Source organism: Rutilus rutilus (assembly GCF_951802725.1).
Source record: "Rutilus rutilus genome assembly, chromosome: 14".
Taxonomy (NCBI): Eukaryota; Metazoa; Chordata; class Actinopteri; order Cypriniformes; family Leuciscidae; genus Rutilus; species Rutilus rutilus.
Window position 1 is genome coordinate 33,774,895 of NC_140219.1, and position 19,103 is coordinate 33,793,997.

The window sequence follows — 19,103 nt, forward strand, 5'->3', positions numbered from 1 at the left end:
GTTCCCCCTATGTTTCTTACACAATAAGGTTCTAATATTTATCAAATTGAAGGAAGTTACTAGTCTCAATAGCCTAGTTGTCAGTACCCTGACAATATTTTTTTTAGCTTTGGGCAACCCGAGTTCAAGTCCAGGGTCGTCGAACTTTCTTGATACTATACTTTCCTATCATAATAAAAGGCAAAAAATATGTGCTTTAAACTGATACAAGTTAAGCTCCATCCACACACAAAATAGAATCAGCATTTTTTAAGTCATTACATCAACACCTCTCATAATGGGAGTGGGGGAACGGATTCCGACAGCTGTTTTTTTGCCGTCGGATTCCGTTCCCCCTATGTTTCTTACACAATAAGGTTCTAATATTTATTAAATTGTAGCATTTTGCTAGCCTCAATAGCCTAGTGGTCAGTCCCCTGACAATATTTTTTTTTAGCTTTGGGGCGACCCGAGTTCAAGTCCAGGGTCATCAAACTTTCTTGATACTATACTTTCCTATCATAATAAAAGGCAAAAAATATATTCTTTAAACTGTTGCAAGTTAAGCTCCATCACACACAAAATAGAATCAGCATTTTTTAAGCCATTACATCAACACCTCTCATAATGGGAGTGGGGGAACGGATTCTGACAACTGTTTTTCTTTTTGCCGTCGGATTCTGTTCCCCCCATATTTCTGACACACTGAGGTTCTTATATTTATCAAATTTATGCTGTTAAAGCTCCATACACTCACAAAAATGGAATCAGCATTTTTTAAGCCATTACATCAACACCTCTCATAATGGGAGTGGGGGAACGGATTTCGACAGCTGAACTATTTGCCGTCGGATTCCGTTCCCCCTATGTTTCTTACACAATAAGGTTCTAATATTTATTAAATTGTAGCATTTTGCTAGCCTCAATAGCCTAGTGGTCAGTCCCCTGACAATACTTTTTTTTTAGCTTTGGGGCGACCCGAGTTCAAGTCCCGGGTCATCGAACTTTCTTGATACTTTCCTATCATAATAAAAGGCAAAAAATATATTCTTTAAACTGTTGCAAGTTAAGCTCCATCCACACACAAAATAGAATCAGCATTTTTTAAGCCATTACATCAACACCTCTCATAATGGGAGTGGGGGAACGGATTCTGACAACTGTTTTTCTTTTTGCCGTCGGATTCTGTTCCCCCCATATTTCCGACACACTGAGGTTCTTATATTTATCAAATTTATGCTGTTTAAGCTCCATACACTCACAAAAATGGAATCAGCATTTTTTAAGCCATTACATCAACACCTCTCATAATGGGAGTGGGGGAACGGATTTCGACAGCTGAACTATTTGCCGTCGGATTCCGTTCCCCCTATGTTTCTTACACAATAAGGTTCTAATATTTATCAAATTGAAGGAAGTTACTAGTCTCAATAGCCTAGTTGTCAGTACCCTGACAATATTTTTTTTAGCTTTGGGCAACCCGAGTTCAAGTCCAGGGTCGTCGAACTTTCTTGATACTATACTTTCCTATCATAATAAAAGGCAAAAAATATGTGCTTTAAACTGATACAAGTTAAGCTCCATCCACACACAAAATAGAATCAGCATTTTTTAAGTCATTACATCAACACCTCTCATAATGGGAGTGGGGGAACGGATTCCGACAGCTGTTTTTTTGCCGTCGGATTCCGTTCCCCCTATGTTTCTTACACAATAAGGTTCTAATATTTATTAAATTGTAGCATTTTGCTAGCCTCAATAGCCTAGTGGTCAGTCCCCTGACAATATTTTTTTTTAGCTTTGGGGCGACCCGAGTTCAAGTCCAGGGTCATCAAACTTTCTTGATACTATACTTTCCTATCATAATAAAAGGCAAAAAATATATTCTTTAAACTGTTGCAAGTTAAGCTCCATCACACACAAAATAGAATCAGCATTTTTTAAGCCATTACATCAACACCTCTCATAATGGGAGTGGGGGAACGGATTCTGACAACTGTTTTTCTTTTTGCCGTCGGATTCTGTTCCCCCCATATTTCTGACACACTGAGGTTCTTATATTTATCAAATTTATGCTGTTAAAGCTCCATACACTCACAAAAATGGAATCAGCATTTTTTAAGCCATTACATCAACACCTCTCATAATGGGAGTGGGGGAACGGATTTCGACAGCTGAACTATTTGCCGTCGGATTCCGTTCCCCCTATGTTTCTTACACAATAAGGTTCTAATATTTATTAAATTGTAGCAGTTTGCTAGCCTCAATAGCCTAGTGGTCAGTCCCCTGACAATACTTTTTTTTTAGCTTTGGGGCGACCCGAGTTCAAGTCCCGGGTCATCGAACTTTCTTGATACTATACTTTCCTATCATAATAAAAGGCAAAAAATATATTCTTTAAACTGATCCAAGTTAAGCTCCATCCACACACAAAATAGAATAAGCATTTTTTTTTTAAATCATTACATCAACACCTCTCATAATGGGAGTGGGGGAACGGATTCTGACAGCTGTTTTTTTGCCGTCGGATTCCGTTCCCCCTATGTTTCTTACACAATAAGGTTCTAATATTTATTAAATTGTAGCATTTTGTTAGCCTCAATAGCCTAGTGGTCAGTCCCCTGACAATATTTTTTTTTTGCTTTGGGGAGACCCGAGTTCAAGTCCCGGGTCATCGAACTTTCTTGATACTATACTTTCCTATCATAATAAAAGGCAAAAAATATGTTCTTTAAACTGATGCAAGTTAAGCTCCATCCACACACAAAATAGAATCAGCATTTTTTAAGTCATTACATCAACACCTCTCATAATGGGAGTGGGGGAACGGATTCCGACAGCTGTTTTTTTGCCGGTGGATTCCGTTCCCCCTATGTTTCTTACACAATAAGGTTCTAATATTTATCAAATTGAAGAAAGTTACTAGCCTCAATAGCCTAGTGGTCAGTCCCCTGACATTATTTTTTTTTAGCTTTGGGGCGACCCGAGTTCAAGTCCCGGGTCATCGAACTTTCTTGATACTATACTTTCCTATCATAATAAAAGGCAAAAAATATATTCTTTAAACTGTTGCAAGTTAAGCTCCATCCACACACAAAATAGAATCAGCATTTTTTAAGCCATTATATCAACACCTCTCATAATGGGAGTGGGGGAACGGATTCTGACAACTGTTTTTCTTTTTGCCGTCGGATTCTGTTCCCCCCATATTTCTGACACACTGAGGTTCTTATATTTATCAAACTGATGCTGTTTAAGCTCCATCCACTCACAAAAATAGAATCAGCATTTTTTAAGCCATTACATCAACACCTCTCATAATGGGAGTGGGGGAACGGATTTCGACAGCTGAACTATTTGCCGTCGGATTCCGTTCCCCCTATGTTTCTTACACAATAAGGTTCTAATATTTATTAAATTGTAGCATTTTGCTAGCCTCAATAGCCTAGTGGTCAGTCCCCTGACAATATTTTTTTTTAGCTTTGGGGCGACCCGAGTTCAAGTCCCGGGTCATCGAACTTTCTTGATACTTTCTTATCATAATAAAAGGCAAAAAATATATTCTTTAAACTGATGCAAGTTAAGCTCCATCCACACAAAAAATAGAATCAGCATTTTTTAAGTCATTACATCAACACCTCTCATAATGGGAGTGGGGGAACGGATTCCGACAGCTGTTTTTTTTGCCGTCGGATTCCGTTCCCCCTATGTTTCTTACACAATAAGGTTCTAATATTTATCAAATTGAAGGAAGTTACTAGCCTCAATAGCCTAGTGGTCAGTCCCCTGACAATATTTTTTTTTAGCTTTGGGGCGACCCGAGTTCAAGTCCCGGGTCATCGAACTTTCTTGATACTTTCTTATCATAATAAAAGGCAAAAAATATATTCTTTAAACTGATGCAAGTTAAGCTCCATCCACACAAAAAATAGAATCAGCATTTTTTAAGCCATTACATCAACACCTCTCATAATGGGAGTGGGGGAACGGATTCTGACAACTGTTTTTCTTTTTGCCGTCGGATTCTTTTTCCCCCCATATTTCTGACACACTGAGGTTCTTATATTTATCAAATTTATGCTGTTAAAGCTCCATACACTCACAAAAATGGAATCAGCATTTTTTAAGCCATTACATCAACACCTCTCATAATGGGAGTGGGGGAACGGATTTCGACAGCTGAACTATTTGCCGTCGGATTCCGTTCCCCCATGTTTCTAACACAATAAGGTTCTAATATTTATCAAATTGAAGTAATTTACTAGTTTCAATAGCCTAGTTGTCAGTACCCTGACAATATTTTTTTTAGCTTTGGGCAACCCGAGTTCAAGTCCAGGGTCGTCGAACTTTCTTGATACTATACTTTCCTATCATAATAAAAGGCAAAAAAAATATTCTTTAAACTGATGCAAGTTAAGCTCCATCCACACACAAAATAGAATAAGCATTTTTTAAGTCATTACATCAACACCTCTCATAATGGGAGTGGGGGAACGGATTCCGACAGCTGTTATTTGCCGTCGGATTCCGTTCCCCCTATGTTTCTTACACAATAAGGTTCTAATATTTATTAAATTGTAACATTTGACTAGCCTCAATAGCCTAGTGGTCAGTCCCCTGACAATATTTTTTTTTAGCTTTGGGGCGACCCGAGTTCAAGTCCCGGGTCATCGAACTTTCTTGATACTATACTTTCCTATCATAATAAAAGGCAAAAAATATGTTCTTTAAACTGATGCAAGTTAAGCTCCATCCACACACAAAATAGAATCAGCATTTTTTAAGTCATTACATCAACACCTCTCATAATGGGAGTGGGGGAACGGATTCCGACAGCTGTTTTTTTGCCGTCGGATTCCGTTCCCCCTATGTTTCTTACACAATAAGGTTCTAATATTTATCAAATTGAAGGAAGTTACTAGCCTCAATAGCCTAGTGGTCAGTCCCCTGACATTATTTTTTTTTAGCTTTGGGGCGACCCGAGTTCAAGTCCCGGGTCATCGAACTTTCTTGATACTATACTTTCCTATCATAATAAAAGGCAAAAAATATATTCTTTAAACTGATGCAAGTTAAGCTCCATCCACACAAAAAATAGAATCAGCATTTTTTAAGTCATTACATCAACACCTCTCATAATGGGAGTGGGGGAACGGATTCCGACAGCTGTTTTATTGCCGTCGGATTCCGTTCCCCCTATGTTTCTTACACAATAAGGTTCTAATATTTTTTAAATTGTAGCATTTTGCTAGCCTCAATAGCCTAGTGGTCAGTCCCCTGACAATATATTTTTTTAGCTTTGGGGCGACCCGAGTTCAAGTCCCGGGTCATCGAACTTTCTTGATACTATACTTTCCTATCATAATAAAAGGCAAAAAATATATTCTTTAAACTGTTGCAAGTTAAGCTCCATCACACACAAAATAGAATCAGCATTTTTTAAGCCATTACATCAACACCTCTCATAATGGGAGTGGGGGAACGGATTCTGACAACTGTTTTTCTTTTTGCCGTCGGATTCTGTTCCCACCATATTTCTGACACACTGAGGTTCTTATATTTATCAAATTTATGCTGTTTAAGCTCCATACACTCACAAAAATGGAATCAGCATTTTTTAAGCCATTACATCAACACCTCTCATAATGGGAGTGGGGGAACGGATTTCGACAGCTGAACTATTTGCCGTCGGATTCCGTTCCCCCTATGTTTCTTACACAATAAGGTTCTAATATTTATCAAATTGAAGGAAGTTACTAGTCTCAATAGCCTAGTTGTCAGTACCCTAACAATATTTTTTTTAGCTTTGGGCAACCCGAATTCAAGTCCAGGGTCATCGAACTTTCTTGATACTATACTTTCCTATCATAATAAAAGGCAAAAAATATATTCTTTAAACTGATGCAAGTTAAGCTCCATCCACACAAAAAATAGAATCAGCATTTTTTAAGTCATTACATCAACACCTCTCATAATGGGAGTGAGGGAACGGATTCCGACAGCTGTTTTTTTGCCGTCGGATTCCGTTCCCCCTATGTTTCTTACACAATAAGGTTCTAATATTTTTTAAATTGTAGCATTTTGCTAGCCTCAATAGCCTAGTGGTCAGTCCCCTGACGATATTTTTTTTTAGCTTTGGGGCGACCCGAGTTCAAGTCCCGGGTCATCGAACTTTCTTGATACTATACTTTCCTATCATAATAAAAGGCAAAAAATATATTCTTTAAACTGTTGCAAGTTAAGCTCCATCACACACAAAATAGAATCAGCATTTTTTAAGCCATTACATCAACACCTCTCATAATGGGAGTGGGGGAACAGATTCCGACAGCTGTTTTTTTGCCGTCGGATTCCGTTCCCCCTATGTTTCTTACACAATAAGGTTCTAATATTTATCAAATTGAGGGAAGGTACTAGCCTCAATAGCCTAGTGGTCAGTCCACTGACAATATTTTTTTTTAGCTTTGGGGCGACCCGAGTTCAAGTCCCGGGTCATCGAACTTTCTTGAATCTTGATACTATACTTTCTTATCATAATAAAAGGCAAAAAATATATTCTTTAAACTGATGCAAGTTAAGCTCCATCCACACAAAAAATAGAATCAGCATTTTTTAAGTCATTACATCAACACCTCTCATAATGGGAGTGGGGGAACGGATTCCGACAGCTGTTTTTTTGCCGTCGGATTCCGTTCCCCCTATGTTTCTTACACAATAAGGTTCTAATATTTATTAAATTGTGGTATCTTACTAGCCTCAATAGCCTAGTGGTCAGTCCCCTGACAATATTTTTTTTTAGCTTTGGGGCGACCCGAGTTCAAGTCCCGGGTCATCGAACTTTCTTGATACTATACTTTCCTATCATAATAAAAGGCAAAAAATATGTTCTTTAAGCACAAAGTCACTATAAGCCTTGCACATCTATAATACATCATGGTCTGTAGTGGGTGTAGGCTACAGATTTACAATAATTCTGTAAAAGAAAGAGAGAGAGAGTGTGTGTGTGTGTGTGTGTGTGTGTGTGTGTGTGTGTGTGTGTGTGTGTGTGTGTGTACCTACATTTATTTACTTCTTCTATTCATGAGTTTTATTTGTTTATAAACAGGAAAAATTTCCACATCCAGAATACAAAATGCTTTCTTTATAGTTTTGAGTTACTAGTATATGCAATGGAACAGATTGTAGTCATGTATTTAATTTAATAATCAATCTATTAATTCATTAATTCATTCATTTATTCATTTTTGCTTCTAAGATTAACGCGTTGGTCGGTTGTGAAACATTTTGCAACAACACTTTCCCTCACTTTCACCAGCAGAGGTCCTCATCGAGCAATGATTTGAAAAGTTTCGAATAATGAACATTTTTGCGATACAGTTGTGTTGGAAGCTTCGCTGGTTCAGGAAGCTTGACTTCACCATCACAAGGTGATCCAGTAAGAGGATAATCAGCAGAGGACTGTACACCGTACAAGACCATAGTAAGCTCTCTGACATCCAAGAAGAGACTAAACAATGAGTGCAACTGAAGTGTGTACTTTTATACTGAGTGATTGATGAGGGAATGAGCTGCAGCTGCGGGTGATCACTGAGTGTGTGCAGGTGAGAGCCAGGAGGGATTCTGGGAAATATAGTGCTGAAGTGACTGGGCTGGTGACTGGAGATCGTGACATAACAAACACACACCGTAAGAAAAAAATCCATAGAAAAACAGAAAAGGTATTCTGCCAGGACAATATCCGTTTAATTAATGGACATTTCCTTTAACCCTAAAGCACAATGTAATGCCATGCGTAATTCAAAATACAGGGAAAATTCCTTCATATTAACTCAGTACATTTGGCCCTGTTTCTCCGGACTCTTCTCTTAGGCCGTGTGTCCACCAAAGCGTTTTTAGCCAGCTGGAAACGCTAGGCGCTCTGCTAAAAACGCTCAGCTGTGGGCGCTTGAGAGCGTTTTGGCAGCGCAGCGTTTTTTTCAGTTGAGACGGTTGAGACCGAGACACGTTGCTTGTTATGATACGGAATATCCGCGAAAGTCTTACTAGTATCTCATTTCACACATATTTTGTTTCTGTGTTGATTCTATATTAAAATGTCAATACAATGTAATGTATTTTATCTGGCTCTTGATTTTGTTCCGTTATTATGCTTGTTGTTGTCATCTGTTGACGTTGTACAAGCAGAATCATGTGGCGGGCGGACGCGGTTGGTCGGTGTGGTATTAGTCCCGCCCCTCCTCCACTGTGATTGGACGGTTGGGTAAAAAGTGACAGTGATGAGCGCTGCGTTTTACCAAAAGTTGAACATTCTTCAACTCTCGGCGACCAGTAAAAAACGCCGAACGCTCAGCGCTTCAGCGTGAAAAAGACGCTCAGCGCCTCGTTACGCTCATGGCGTTTTAAAAACGCGGCGCTCCCATTGAAAACAATTGAAAAAACACGCCAGCCGCGAGTAAAAACGCTTTGGTGGACACACGGCCTTAGAGTACAGGCAGCTTTATAATGTTAGTGCAAACTAACTCAAGTCACCTTTATTTATATAGCGCTTTTTACAATACAGATTGTATCAAAGCAGCTTCACATTGATAACATGAAAATAATACAACAAAGTTTGTTTCTAGAAGAAAATTGCATCATCGTTCACCCATAATAAGGCAGATCAATATTGTTGTTGAATATTAAATGTCCCCAACTAAGCAAGCCAAAAGCCAAGGCAACAGTGGCAAGGAACCAAAACTCCATCAGTGACAGAATGGAGAAAAAAACCTTGGGAGAACCCAGACTCAGTCGCTCAGTTCTCCTCTGGCCAACGAACGAACAGTGAATGATTATGATCCAGGCAGCATTACAGGTCAGAAGTCAGATTGGTCGTGTCGATGAGGCCTTCACAGGGCTGATGAGGCTGGTACTTCAGGATGCGTCATGGATGGGTCCAGGTGCAGGTCCATCATCTGATCTGGATACGGCCGAGGTCCACCTCACTTCAGTAAACAGGGAGAGACTGGTTGACTCTTCAGGACTGCGTTGTCATCATGTCCAGGCGCAGGTCCTTCATCAGTTCTGGATACGGCCTGGATCCGGCGGACTGCGGTAAAACTAAATAAAGAGCAAATGATGCACATTAAGTGCGCATCTGATGGACACTAGCATCTACTTCATGGGAGAGAAGTCATGATTGGGTAGGAAGTGTTGTAGGTCACATGACAGTGCTGATTGTAAGTCAAGTCATCTTTATTTATATAATGCTTTATACAATACAGGTTGTTTTAAAGCAGCTTCACAGTGATCAACAGGAGAATTATGTACAGTTGTTCAGCTGAAGTCAGTTCAGTGGTGATTCAGTTCTGTTGTAAAGATCATCAATTATATTATATTGATCTTATCAATTAGATTTAACATTTAAATTTAACATTTCGATTTAACATTTAGATTTCGATTTAACATTTCGATTTAGATTTAACATTTCGATTTAGCATTTAGATTTAACATTTAACATTTAGGTGTAACATTAATATTTAGATTTAACTATTTAAAATATCTCTAAGTTGACAAATATTGTTGTAAATGTGGTAAAAAGTGACCGTCAAAAATTCACACCAGTTTTTTAAACATTGTTTGAAGCTAAATGTGACAAAAATGTTGTTGTTATTTTCAGCGTGAGCCGCTTTACAAACGGCGCCCCATAATAAGCCTTACTTGAACTCCCACGTCAAGCTGTGACGTAGTTAATCTGGTTAATTTCTTTTCTTTTCATGGCTAGTAGAAGTTTTGAATGGCCGGTAACTTAAAAATGTATTTTCCAAATTGGCCGGTGAGTGAAAAAGTTCATTTCAAACCCTGATAGCAAGAGTAAAGACATTAAAGGGATAGTTCACTTTTAAATAAATTTTGGTATGTTTTAGCTTACCTCAAGGGCATCCAAGATGTAGGTGTCTTTTTTTCCGCAGTAGTTTCAATTTTGATATTTTTAGGTCAAACCGTTCTTGTCTGTCAGTCATATAATGCAGGTCGATGGTCACTGTCTCAAAACACAAGCACAGAGTCCAAATTAAAACAATTCCCCATCGTCCAAATTAAACAATTCCCCATCGTAAGTACACATTGATGGCCTAAGACACGAAACGAGCGGTTTGTGTGAGAAAACAAACAGTATCGTTGTTATCTCTTGAACACAGCACACGTCCAAATGATCTGAGGGCGCGATGTGTACTTACAATGGGGAATTGTTTCATTTGGACGATGGGGAATTGTTTTAATTTGGACTCTGTGCTTGTGCTTTGAGACAGTGACCAAAATTAATTTCAAAGTGAACTATCCCTTTAATACAAAGTTCTGTCATGAAACTCTACACGCACAGGCTGACGGTCCTCAACAGATAGAGCTCCGTCACATATAACAGAGAGTCCATGTTGTTTTGCCGTTCAAGAGTTGAAAGGGCAGAAACTAATCAGTTCACGAGCCGCCTCATCTTTATGAAACATTCATACTTTACATTGAGTATCAGGATTCATAATATAGGAAGAAGAGCCAGAACTTTTACTGATGCCCCTAAAAACACTAGTTGCATGATGTTCCTATATCTACTCTGGAAGTACATGATTCTGAACACAGCTTTGAAGCGTTTACTAAAGAGCTGATGAGTTTCATCAGTGAGTTTTAAGAGTTCAAATATGTCAGTGTGCCTCCAGAAACAGGGTTGGAAATACTGTTACAGCATCTTCCCCTACACTACATGAGCCTGTCCAGCAGAGGGAGTAACACACACACACACACACACACACACACACAGTGAAGAGTTTTGCTCCACATGCTAATCAAACACACCTAACCGAGATGTTCAGGGTTGTAAACTACAGGAATGTGTGTTTGAGTTGAACCCTGATTGATTAATGATAATTAGTCTATGTGTTGAATCATGGGTTTGACAACAACACTGTTAATAAATAACTCATATCAAGTTCCTAATCAGTTTTCCTTTGACTCAGGGCTGCTGATATTTGACTCTTGATATGAGAAGCGCATCTTCATAACCAGTGAGCAACTGCACAAGTCATTACTAGTTTTTTAAGATTGTTTCAAAGCAGCTTTACAGATAAACAGGAAAATAATGATCAATGATGCAAACAGAAATCAATTCTGCTGTAAAGCAGCTCTAAAAAGACGACAGTGTGATTGTTCAGCTGAAGTCAGTTCAGTGTTGATTAGTTCAGTTCAATAACTGTGTAACGATCATCAACTCTGAAATGAGTTCAGTTCATCTATGATCAGCTCTACAGAAGAAAATAATGTTGTTATTCACTTTGAGTCAGTTCAACGCTGATTCCATTCAGTTCAATAACAGTGTTGATGTTTTTGTGACTGTCACCAAATCCCAGCATGCACTGCAGTCTCTGGTGCTGAGAACGGCTCCTGTTACATCATCAGTGGACATTTTGTCTTATTCATGATATTATGACTTATATTTGTCACTGCAGTTGTCCTTAAAATACATTGAAGTGCATTAGTTCGCATCTGTTGTGGCGCTTTATATAAATATAGTATAAAAAAAGCTACAATTTTCAAACATTTTATATCTGTTCTAAATAACGGTTTGAAAGCATTTAGTTTGTCTTATTATTCTGTCAATCATTATGCATGAATATATAAACAGCTCGAGTTATAGGATAATATACATATGAACATATGAGGATTTCACTGGCAAGAACATAAAATATGTCAATAATTTATCTTGTCTTACATATTGTAAACATGAATTTAAACATTTGTATTATTGTATGACTTATTTAATGGTTAAGTATTGAATTTATAAAAATACTAATTACTTTGGGATTTATGATTTACAGTACTGTCAAATTGTTCTTTATCAAATATTACATGCACAAATAAAAACATGTTAGTACACACACACACAATTATTACACAATAATTTATCCAATCGACTCTAATATGCAGAATCAGAAAACAGGGAAAAAATAGTATTTGCTTTATAGACCAAACCTGAGAAAACGGCACCATCTTGTAAAGAAATAATAATCTTGCCAACAGAACAAAAGTCTATTAACAAAGACTGCATCATTTTATAGTTAAATGGCCCTGGGATAAAAAGAAATGTACATTTTATCATTGTTATTATTAAAGAGACAAACATGTCCTTAAGGCTTTAAATTTTACGTAATTGTGATTGATCAATGAGACCCTTTGATTACAGTGTTATTATTGAAGCATAATCTGCAAAACTGTATTAATCTAGAAGCAGAAGCAGATTTAACTGTGATTTTCTGCTGTAATAAACAGTTTAACTGGTAAGATCCTCAGAGGAGAAGTTGTGCAGCCATTAAATAAGAATGGAAAGACAGTCTCTGTGAAGGATGTCCTGAATGTGCACAGACAGTCTTTAGTTACAGGATCAGAGAATGACACTGTTCCTCTGTCATAGTCCAGCTGAACTCTCACACGCTGAAGCTTCTGTTTAACAGTTAAAACAGTGTAGCGTTGCTCTGGGGATTCTGAGCCGTATTTGCTGTTCCAGTACTGCACACGCCAGACATTAGAGTTAGAGAAATCCTTTCCCTTCCTTTGGTTTGATGCTGTCGTTATTCCAAGAGTCCAGCTTGTATTGTCTCCAACCTCCACATCCCAGCAGTGTGTTCCTGAGTTAAAGCCCTCAGATCCCAGGACACATGGATAAAAGTCAAACCTCTCTGGATTATCAGGAAGTGTTTTATCTCCATCACTGAGCGACACACTGGTCAGATCAGCAGAGAGTGTGAGACGAGGAGCTGCTGTGTTTGGATCCAGAGTCAACGGAGCTGCAAAGAGAATAACATCAGATTACAGGATGAGATATGATGTATTTCAATGTAAAAGTAACACACATAAAGAATTTGTTGAACGAGATCATAAATCATGCTATCATAACAGTGGTCTCTCAGCAGAGGTGGAAAGAGTAATACAATATTCTACTCAAGTATTTACTCAGAGTAAAAGTTACTGTGTTAATTTTCTGTAGGGTCGTCACGGGATGAGATTTTCACAGTATGACAACATCTCAGAAAATATCACGGTTTCTGGTATTAATCAATTATTAAATAAATAAACAGTATTATTAAATTATGTTTATTATCATCATTTAAAATGACAGTTAAATTAATGTTTTTTTTGTTGAACAAATACTTTTATTATAACAAACTCGAAGCCATTTGTTTGTTTTGTTTATTAAAATTTCAATAAAACATGTCTAATCAACTACATTCAATAATTGATTATGAATTATAGTAACAACTTATTTTAAACATAATTAATTAAAATGTTTAAGAATAATAGAGTCCTATGAAATGTATTTTATTCAGAAAATCAATGTTTCTTTTTATGATTTAATTCAAATATATTATCTAAACTAGTGGTAATCAAATTAAAAGATCAATCCTTAAATTATTTTTCTTTCTCCTAGTTAAACTTTTATTTTGAAGGGTTGTAGTGAATGTTTCAGAGTGTATTTGACTGGTTTTTCTCCAATAAAATGATGAAAAAGCTCATTAGGCGTTCTCTCAGAGCAGCTCTGGAAATGTTCATGTATTAATAATTAATATCCTCATAATGTTTATGAGCCGCTGAAAACACCATGAGCGCGTCGAGTGTTTTTCAGATTTAATCACCTTTTATTCTCAACCCCGTAACGGACAAAATGGACTTGGTTTAAAGAGGATTTAACACAAAACTTGCTATAAAATAAACATCTACCTACTGCTCAAATGTAAAATTTATGATACTTTTCACATTTTTGGGGTACTGAAGTTAAATATAGTCAAATTGTATGCCTGTGGTCTCTTTATTTTTATAAAAAAATATTGTAAATTTAGATGTTTAACTAAAACCATAATTGTATTGTGTTAATCCTTCACATGTCAGTTGGTAATCAGCAAGAAATGCCTTCATTTTTAATTTCCTTTCCTATTTTTTCCAAAAATATTAATGTGACAAATTTGATAATAGTGTGACGGGTTGAAGACTGTAACCGGTTTGAAGGGAGGCATTGTCTTCAATGTTATATATTTTTCTTTTTTTCTTTCTCATATTGTGCCCTTCTTTCTGGATCAACAGATCTGCATATATAACACTGTCTTTCTGCTGCTGATGCGGCGGCCATTTCTGAGATAAGATGCTTGTCAGTGTTTAAGTTTACACATTACATCAAATACTCTATTTATAACAGAATTATGAGTTGCCATGAATTTGGTAAGTATATCTTTGTTGAAACATGACTATTTAAAAAAAAAAAAAAAAAAAAGTATCCATAAATTGAGTGAAAAACTCAACCCTGTCACAAGTTTTCAACCCTGAAATAATGAGAAATATACAGATATGTGCGGTTGAGGTTTTCTGCACAAAATGGCCACTGCTCGTCTTGTAGTGTAGGAGAGTAGACCATACATGGCAGCAATGAAACAAGTAACTTGTATATACTTATGGATTAAAATAAATTTTTTAAAAATAATAGTTTTCCATCTTAATTTTTATGTGATGGGGCTGAGTTGTTAAGATTGACAGTGTCCTCCCTTGACTATAATAGGCCTCAAAAATATTAATAAAAAGTATGATACTACTTACCATCTTATGCAACACTGTTCAAAAGACCTGAATGATGTCATTTCTGGTAAATGATGTCACATATGGGTGGAGTCTAAATTATTATAGACGGAGAATAGTTGGCGTGACGGGGTTGAGTTTAGACTGATGAACATCACTTTATAGTCTGTTTTTGATCAAATATCTTGCTTCTTTTTTATAATATTGCCAACAAAATTTGACACTGTGTGCATTTTGTTAAATATTTTCTAAATACAAATTCAGTGAAGTCCCAGAGAAGGAAACTGACAAAATGCTGAGTTAACAATAGAAATAAGACATTATTTTATGATAACAATTATTTAAATGCAATATGAATATTTTTATTCATCATAATGGACATACCCAAAGTATTGTGGAAAGCTTTTAATATTTCATTTTGGTGAACCACCACTTTAAAAAGTCTGGGGGACTGAAATATTACCGAATCCCAGGAATGACCCTCATCCCTTTATCTGCACGGAGAGATGGTGTTCTTTGTTTCCGCTTTTTGTGTCCACATTATTTACAATTGTATATCTATCCTCGAGGACAACCACGCGTTTTTTCTACATCCAAATTATTTCCACACTGGCCATGGTTCACTTCATAAGAATTCGACGGCTCGCTTTCAGCTGGGTCTGCATCACTATTTTTTGCTCATTAACGGATATGATTTAAAATGTAGCGAAGTACAATACTTCAGACAAAACATACTGAAGTAAAAGTAAAATTACAGATTATGGTTTAATATCAGAATTGAATAAACAGAATAGACTTTTCATTATGAGTTCGCTGTATGATCTGATGATTTTCTGAAAAGCAGTTCAGATTCACTTAGTTATTAAAGTGATTATTAAATATATGTCTATCAAATGTTAATGTTGTGTGTGTTTATATGTGAACTATCTTCTGCACTGGTGTCAAATCTGCTGAGACTCACTGTGTTGGACAGTTTCCAGCATCTTCTTCCAGACTCTGAACGGCAGGTTACCCAGATAACGCGACACATGAATCAAAGCTCCAGAACTCATCTGTGGATCCGGCTGTGAGATCTGGACTCTGAGGAACATTCAGGAGTCAGAACTGCAGTGAATTTGAGTTCAGATCCACTGAGAGAAGAGATACGAGCAGCTCACTTACCTTTCCATCGTGACTTTATAGTTCTGGAAAATATAGAGTTTGAAAACATTTTAATATCTTATCAAACACTCTCAGTGTCAATGAGTCTCTCTATACAAGTTGTTTTCTGCACAGAGAATGAAGCCAGATTGATTTGTCACCTTTAGAAACGAGACGTCATTGTCTTTCATCATCTCCTCCATGTTTCTGATTGTGTGTGAAAGAGCTGAGATGTGTGTGTTCATCTCCTCCAGCTTCTCCTTCATCCTCTGCTTCTTCTGCTCCTCTTCCTCTCTCAGTGCAGTGATTGTAGCTTCTTCTTCGTCTCTGAGAAACTGATGAAGCTTCTCAAACTCTTCTTTAATCTGACGCTCTGTGTGCTCAGCTTGAGACTGAAATCAAATCACATTCACTTCAGTCAGCGCTGTATGAACACACACTCCACTAATGTCAATAATAACCTCTGTGTGTGAATGTTGAGTATTTAACTCTTTATATCCTCACCTTGATGTGTTCAATTGTTTTATCACACTCTTCTTTCATTTCTTCTCCATGTTTGAGCTTGTTTTGTAAGGACGTCAGTGCTGTATTAAATTCCTCCTACAGGTTAAGATGAAAATCTGTGAAACTTGTGCAGCTCTAAGAGGTTTAAACATTGTATGTTTGGATGTTTTTATTGTTATATTATTTATATGTTGAATGGGTCATTCTCAGGAAGCATTTGTGCCTGAAATGGCAGGACATATATATTTTAATTATATAGTCTGGAAAGGATGAACATCTATAAATCATGTTTTCATCAAACAAATGTGTTTTTTTTTGCAATAGCCAATTCTTAATTATTATATCCATGTGGTTGTGCATATATTTGTGGTTGTGCAGATACAAATACAGAAAGTGAAAGTATGTTAGTATCAGTCTTAAATCACAAATTATTATTGAAAAATATTAATAACCCATGACATTTCTATTTTATCAAAAATGTTTTGTGCCAATGCTGTTACTTTTAAGAAGAAGGTCGAAGGGTCGAAGATTAGTGCAGAACTTTATATCAGTAGTAAGTTGGAGAGATTTAGTCTAAGTAAAAATAAATACAGATCTATTGTATACACAAATAATACTGTTTCTATGTTTACAGTGCCGCTGCTAGCCATTTTGGTGCCCTAAGCATAATTCCTTTATGATGCCCCCCACCCCGTCCCCGAGAAAAAAAAAACGTTTGTTTTTGCCAGTTTAACTTTTTATTACCAAACATATAACTCAATACCAATAACACAATAGCAGCATCACAGTATAACTTAAGAACACTAAAAAGAGAAAGTAAAATCTTCACAGCTTTGCTGACTTTGTAAACATATGTAGAATAGCCAACACACACTACACATTTGAAAGTGCAAACTTTTCTTCAGTAAACAGAATAGCAAAATAAAATAAATAATAATAATAATCCAGACATGTTTTTCCCAAATTCAATGTCACTTTAAATAAATTACATTTATTAGACAAAATATTCAAACAAAGAATCTCATACCGGAAAAATGTATTAACATTTAAAACTGAAAGCATGGCAGCCAAGGAGTTCTCCCCCTTTATTCCTTATTTATCAACTATTTGATAAATCTAATCTAATATAGGCTAATATAAAAGCATAATAGAATGAGGTGCAATAATGCACACAATTAAACAGTATTGTTTGCTTTACATTCATAATGACATTTTATATTTTTTACTGCACTGCACTGACTGCTAACGTTAACTGTTACTGAGAAAGTATTAACCACCGTCACGTCAAAATAAACCTTAAACTACTGCTCAATATCTAAAGAAAGATAGTAAAGAAAGTAACAGCTAGCTGGCGTCAGTTACTTGTAAAATAGGTAATGTTTAACAGTAAAATCTCAATTTAGCTTGCACCGAAGTTATAAGTTATAATAACATAGTTTGCTAACATTAACGTCAGCAAGTTCGAGGAGCGTTACGATTAGCAGCAGCACATTTCCCGTATTTAAGAATGATTAAACATGGACTTACCTGCAAGTGATGCACGGGCATCATCTCGCAGTTTCTTCTTTCTTTTCTCAGATCCTGACCCCTGCTGTCTTTTAGGGGCCATTTCCAAAAAAGTTGCCTACTATCTGTCTGTCAAATAGTCCGCGCAAACGCGAACGGGTCCTTCGCAAAGGCGCCCGCGCGAACAACCTTTTTAGACTAGAGCAATTAAATTATCTTGTCCCCCCTTTTTTGTTACATATACATGGCTAAAATGTGCCTAATAATATTTCTATAGGCTAATGAAATAATATCGGCATTATATATATTTTTTCATTAGGCTATTTTTGGTGCCCCCTCAGCACTTGGTGCCCTACGCACAGCGCGTGATGCGCGTGGTGGGAGCGGCGGCGCTGTATGTTTAGCACTGTATTCAGCATATGAAATGAGAAACATTAGTCTCACCTTGTAAGATGAAAGCACTTCACTGATGGGTCTGAATGTGTGATTGGTGTGTTTCTCTGAGTCTCTGCACACTAAACACACAGGCTGTTTGTCCTCCAGACAGAAGAGTTTGAGTTTCTCACTGTGTAAACTACAGATCTCCTCAGATCCTGATGAACACCTCACCTTTCCCTCCTTTATCAATGAATCACACAAGTTTTTTAACGCTAGATTAATTGGAGGTTCTTGTTTAGATGATCTTCTCCTGCAGACAGGACACTCCTGAGTTTCCTTAGTTTTCCAGAACTGTTGTAGACACTCTTTACAAATACTGTGACTACAGGACAGAAGAACAGGAGTCTTGAAGATTTCACAGCAAACAGGACAAGAAAGCTCTTCCACAGATTTTGAATCCATTTCCTCGTCTTGTAAAAGATCCAATGATCTACAATTTGCTTTCACTTTCTGAAATTTGGTTTAAAGAGTAAATAACTATTACAATCAAAATCTAATCTATGTTCATTCAGAAATACACAAAACCCCTAAAACAATGTGTCCTCCTCTGTTATTCACGACTCGTTTTAGCTTTCAGTAAAAATGAGAGGTAGAAATAATGACTAGTCACTTCCTGTAAGGTTTTGTAAGAGGGTGGAGTTTCTGATGAACTTTTGGAGCTTCTGGGACTGGTTGCATAAACCACTGAAACTAGTAAGTTAGTAAAAAAAATTCTTTAAAACTATTCATAACTTTTTTAAGTCAGTTACATAAAAATTTGATTCCAAAAAAATAAGACTGATTGTCCCTTCTAGTGGGTCATATACAGAGGTGTCAAAAGTATTCACATTCATTACTTAGGTAGAAGTATAGATTACTAGGGTTTAAAAAGACTTCTGTAGAAGTTGAAGTATCAACTCAAGCGTTTTACTGAAGTAAAAGTATAAAAGTACTTGTTTCAAAAAAGTAAA

General features: G+C 36.7%; 1 protein-coding gene across 1 annotated transcript; it reads right to left on the reverse strand.

The window, feature by feature from the left end:
- Positions 1-11,020: 11,020 nt before the first annotated feature.
- LOC311303509 (nuclear factor 7, brain-like) lies at positions 11,021-18,770 on the reverse strand. The gene is made up of 6 exons (XM_084430031.1): positions 18,160-18,770; positions 16,210-16,305; positions 15,867-16,097; positions 15,727-15,749; positions 15,527-15,645; positions 11,021-12,788 (listed from the first exon to the last, which is right to left on the reverse strand). Exons 1-6 carry the CDS (start codon positions 18,553-18,555, stop codon positions 12,244-12,246), a joined length of 1,410 nt encoding a protein of 469 aa, XP_084286157.1. The 5' UTR covers positions 18,556-18,770; the 3' UTR covers positions 11,021-12,243.
- Between the last annotated feature and the right edge of the window lie 333 nt (positions 18,771-19,103).

Excerpts from the sequence above, each read along its gene's own strand:
- LOC311303509 (XM_084430031.1), bottom strand. The coding sequence starts at position 18,555 with ATGGATTCAAAATCTGTGGAAGAGCTTTCTTGTCCTGTTTGCTGTGAA. Across the intron at positions 16,306-18,159 it reads AAGTGCTTTCATCTTACAAG|GAGGAATTTAATACAGCACT; the intron begins GTGAGACTAATG and ends CTTAACCTGTAG. Across the intron at positions 15,750-15,866 it reads ATGACGTCTCGTTTCTAAAG|AACTATAAAGTCACGATGGA; the intron begins GTGACAAATCAA and ends TATATTTTCCAG.